Source organism: Sinocyclocheilus rhinocerous, unplaced genomic scaffold (genome assembly GCF_001515625.1).
Source record: "Sinocyclocheilus rhinocerous isolate Xijiao unplaced genomic scaffold, SAMN03320098_v1.1 scaffold606, whole genome shotgun sequence".
Taxonomy (NCBI): domain Eukaryota; kingdom Metazoa; phylum Chordata; class Actinopteri; order Cypriniformes; family Cyprinidae; genus Sinocyclocheilus; species Sinocyclocheilus rhinocerous.
The window spans coordinates 140,556-145,848 of record NW_015661919.1 but is presented as its reverse complement, the minus strand read 5'-3'; the positions used below and the strand labels follow the sequence as shown (position 1 = coordinate 145,848).

General features: G+C 35.0%; 1 protein-coding gene across 1 annotated transcript in view; it reads left to right on the top strand.

The window, feature by feature from the left end:
• The window catches only part of LOC107726923 (pappalysin-2-like), a 60,176-nt gene that overhangs the window by 35,365 nt on the left and 19,518 nt on the right, over positions 1-5,293 (top strand). The window contains exon 17 of the mRNA XM_016536615.1: positions 2,506-2,719. Within this exon, the coding sequence (XP_016392101.1) occupies positions 2,506-2,719 (214 nt within the window). The remainder of the gene's footprint in view (positions 1-2,505; positions 2,720-5,293) is intronic.

Below are 5,293 nucleotides of genomic sequence, written 5' to 3'. Positions count from 1 at the left end.
GAGCCTTCAGCTCCGCCTTGGCCCTCCGGATCCTCTGTGTCGCCCAGGCTCTCTGTCTGCTCGGCTCCATCCTGGGCTCCCCGTCCATCGGCTCTATCAAAACGTAATTTTTTGATTAGTAATATGCATTGCTAAGAACTTCATTTGGACGACTTTAAAGGGGATTTTCTCAATATTTTGACTTTTTTGCACCCTCAGATTCCAGACTTTCAAATAGTTGTATCTTTGCCAAATATTGTCATATCATAACAAACCATACATCAATGGAAAGCTTATTTATTCAGCTTTTGAAAATTTTTGAAAAATTGACCCTGGTGACTAGTCCAGGGCCACATATCATTATATCAGTCAGAAACAAACTTGCAAAAAGATAAACACTGCACAGATATCACTATATTATATTATGTTATATTATAATACACTTTCATATTAAGCATTGCTGCATGTACAAATTGCATGGTTACTGTTTTATGTATTCTACAAAATTATTGTCTTTTAATGTTTATTTTATGCTGTCATTATTTTCATCTCTCTTTTTTGGCATATGGTGATATTCAGAACTCTTTTTTTTACTTTATTGATGTGTTTGCTGTCACCACTGTTATGGTTTGTGTTGAGGGTTCTCTCCTAGTGATTTAAAGCTGTGCATGACACAGATAATGAGGAACCACAATGATAGCCAAAGTGCAATTGTTTAGAGAACTCCAATCAATCATGTGTTTTTTTGTTTTGTTTTTTGTTTTGCAGTGCTAAGCTAAATATTTAGATTTGTGTATGTGTGTGTGTGCTTATATATGCATACAGTATATAGTCATTTGTGTGTCAGTGTTGTTCTTGCACTCATTCAGGAACTGTGCATCGGTCTGGCTGTGGTCCCAGCCCTCTTTCCTGGCTGTGTAAATACACTCTAAAAAAATGCTGGGTTGTTTCAACCCTAACCCAACCGTTGAGTTAAATTTTTACATTAAATTTTTAACCCAAAATTTGGGTTAGTCCAAACTTGACCCAAAGTTGGGTTGAAATAACCCAGCATTTTTTATGTGTGTAGGAAAGTCGCCCCGAGCTGCAGGAGAACAGCACACAGGTGGAGATAGGAAACATGCAAGTAGGCGAGAACAAGAGTGCATTTAATCCCATACTACTGAAGCCTCCAGCGAGCCCCTCGATTCAGACAGTGTAGAGAAGGCTGGCACTTGGCACTCTTGCCTCTGGATAGCTGGAACCATACTAAGGCAAGGTGGCTCAGGGGTTGAGGGGCCACTCCTCACGCTCTCAAATTTGTTTTAAATGCAGGCTTTTGATGGATTGGTCCAATTTTTTTTTTCTTTGGCAGGGAGCGGTGCAGTCTGTGGTCAGTGGCTTCACTGGAATGTCCAGGACATTGCATCACTGAGTAGCTATGCTTATTGGTCTTGATGGCAAGGTTCTTGTACCGTAATGTGTTAAAGTGATGGACTATAATGCTCCTTTGGGAGTTTTTAAAATCTATTCATGACTTGGCATTAATTGGAACACACAAAAGTAATGCAGTGATTTATGTACTTAGTGAGAGCCCTTTTTTTTTAAGTATCTGGAACTTTTCAGGCATGTTGGGAAAAACGCAGTTTGCAGCCATTTTTGGTATAGCTAAATTTAAGCACAGCTAAAAAGTAGGTAGACACCTTAAAACTTGGCAAAGAAGTCATTATATTTTATTGACCAATAAAATTGCTTTAGAACTTTAACAAAATCTAATTAGATATGTTACTATAACAGTACAATGAGAGAGTCCTATATCACATGGGCCCTAGGTGCCACTGAACCATGTGCACAAAAGGCATTTTATAAAATGAGATTTTATGAAAAGCAGTGTGATACTTCTCTTTTTAGTTAATAGAAACAGAAAGTGTTTTAAATATATGACTTTTCATATTACTGGAAAACATTTATGCCTACGCAAAGGTACAGTATAATTCCAAACTCAATGAAAGTCAATGTTGTGACACAATTTTGCTGTCATATTTATTTATTATGAATTATAATGCTTTTCATGCATAAAATGACTTGAATACGTCTCTTCTTTGATGAACGTTTTTAATCTCTCTACTGAAATACATTTTTATATTTTTGGGGGACATAAAGTAAAAATGTCAGGGTAGAACAACTGTCCTAATATGATAATAAATTAGGAAAATAAAACTTTAATAAAGGAATGACTGAAAAGAAAATTATTAGTGTGGCATAATATTATATTATTACATCAAAAAACCCCGATTTTACTGTTTATTATTTGAATTTATGTTATAGGTATGACCAAAAAAAAAATTAAAAAAAAAGATTAAACAAATAAACCTTAAATACCTTGAAAAAATATATTTAAAGACTTTTGTTTGTTTGTTTTGGGCTGATTTAAAGATTGGTTTTATTTGGTTTGATTAAGGTGTACACCAATAAATTACTGATAGTCTTAGGCAAGCATTTATGTTCCATTTTGATGCAGTTTTCTTATTGGGATGTGTTTTTCAGGTGAAAGTGACACTTTGGTTTGTCTTGATGATGGACTTTGGTCATACCCAGAGGCTTACTGCAAGATTGAGTGTCCGGATCCACCTTCCGTACCCAATGCCACGCTTCTAGTTCCTCAGTGTCATGGAGGCGGGCATGACGTGGGCACTGTGTGCCGCTACAAATGCAACCCGGGATATTACGTCACTGGGACGTTCAACAAAAAGGCGAGAAAGTGAGTTGCAGTCTGTATGGTTTGAACTGATTTCTAGACGTTGGTTACTGTGTTGACAAATTTTGAAGGAAAAATATGGGAAAAAAATGTGTAAAAATACAAATTTTTCCAGGGTCTAGGTTTCTCACATGGTTCTCATAAGATCAAAATCTCGCTCCAGGTGTTTCCAAATATCTTTCAGCAATGGAGTCAGCAATGTACTTTGATGAATGGTCCGATGCCGTGTTGTTTTGGTATTCCATCCAATCAAGCTATAGCATATATAGCATATTTTAGCACATCTGAGGGGAGTAGCGTCTGCACCTGCCTCATCTTTATGAGTTATTAAAATGGCTGGTAAAATACCTCAGTGTGTTTTAACTGCTTTTAATTGGGCATTAATACCAGAAGCGATAGCCAGCGTGTCTCATAAAGCCATTTAAATGATCCTGCTTATTAAGACCATTGCCATGTTTGTTCTGAAAGGCATTTAATTGTGAAGGTTCAGAAAATGGTTTATGACGGTCTAAAGAGAGGTGTTATGCTATTATCAAGCTAGTTTTAGCCTGTGCTTCTGTATGATCTTTCTCAATGAAAACTACACCCCAATTTATTTCCTCAGGATTTATTGGCTATTTAGTCGTACCAGATGTTTGTCACATGGCTTAGAGGAGAATAAATCCCCTGTGGCTGGAGGAGAATGTCATTCAAGAAATGTAGTAATTGCTGCATTCATGTTGTGCAACAATTCAGACCAGAAGCAGATTGAGAACCTACAATTAAATGTCAACACGTGTTTAATGTAACAGTTCTATTAACTGTCTCAAGAAACTAGTGAGAAACCTATCGATAGAGCTTTTTTATGCATTTCGCTAATTGTAAACAACAAAAGTATTGATACCTTCTAAGGCCATTATTGTTTAATTATGTTTTTATTCCATATTAAAAGTATTAAAATGAGACAATTCAATTTATTTAAAAAGGAATTTTTAGCTTAGCAACATTCTAGCATCACAAGCAGTTAGGATAGGATGCTCTTTATGGAGACAGACGGCCATGTACACTGTAGATGTGAAGTTACTAAGATTTTTATTTATTTTTAATTCATTATTTTATTAAGCAAGGATGCATTAAGTAGATCAAAAGTGACAAAGACTTTATGGAAGCTTATTTCCACCATGGGATAAAAATATAAAAAAGGTAATTGTGAGTTTTTATTTCACAATTCAGATCTAAAAAAGGTAATTGTAACTTTTTATCTCACTATTCAGATTTTTTTTCTCAGAATCGTGTGATATCAACTTGCAATTGCGAGACAAAAAGTCAAAATTGTGAGTTTATATCTTGCAATTCATAGAAAAAAGTCAGATTTGCAGCATTCTGAGTTTCTCACAATTCTGAGTTTATATCTTTTTAATTCTGAGGGATAAAAAAGTCAGAATTGTGAGATAGAATCTCAGAAGTCTGACTTTTTTTCCTTGAAATTCTAAGTTTACATCTTGCAATTCTGAGTTTATAACTAGTGATTCTGAGTTTGCATCTCACATGTCTTTTTGTTTGTTTGTTTGTTCTCACCACAGAATAAAAAAATGATGAATATTTTGTATCACGTGACTTTATTCTTTTCTCGCAATTCTGAGTTTATATCTAGCAAATCAGAACTGTGAGAAAAAAGTCAATTGTGAGATAGAAAGTCACAATTAACTTCTTTTTTTTTTTAATGCAGTGGCTGCAACAAGTTTCCATAGTTCTTTTGAACTTTCTATTTAAAGAATCCTAAAAAAAAAATCAAGTTTTAAACTAAAATAATATTAATATTAAGATAATCATAAGAAAGCATTGATAATCATAAGAAATGTTTCTTGAGCACAAAATCAGCATATTAGAATGATTTCTGAAGACTGGAGTAATGTCTGCTTTCTTATGATTATCAATGCTTTCTTATGATTATCAATGCTTAATATTGATATTATTTTAGTTTACAACTTGATATTTTTTAGGATTCTTTAAATAGAAAGTTCAAAAGAACTATGGAAACTTGAGATGTATCATAAATTGCAGTAATACTTAGGGATAGGTTAGAGTTAATTAGGGGCCAAGCACCGAAGGTGCAGTGGCACCTATTGTATCCGTTAGTGTCATTTTTCTTCTTCCGCCGCAAGTCTATGGCAGCCCATAGAACTGCTTGCGGGAAAGTTGTGTAATTTGGCAGACTGATAGACGACAGTCTCAACATTAACCACAGCAATTTTGGAGTCTCTAACTCCAACTCTCTAGCACCACCACTTGTCCAAAGTTGCAATTTCTTTATGCTAATAACCTTTGAACCGTAAGGCACAAATGGAAAATTCTTTTTTAATGTGAATCCTTGGCTCATGCCGAGTCGAATGAACACCAAAATTCAAATATCGCAAGGTTTAGTTTTTTCGCTATTTTTAATTGTTCGTAAAACTTACTTTGTCGAACTCGTCCTAGACGGTTTGTCTGATTCTCACCAAAATTAACTCAGACCATCTTCAGACCATGCTGGCAAAAAGTTATGGAATTCAAGTTGATTCGTCCCACCGTTCTCGAATAACGCACGAAGGAATTCTA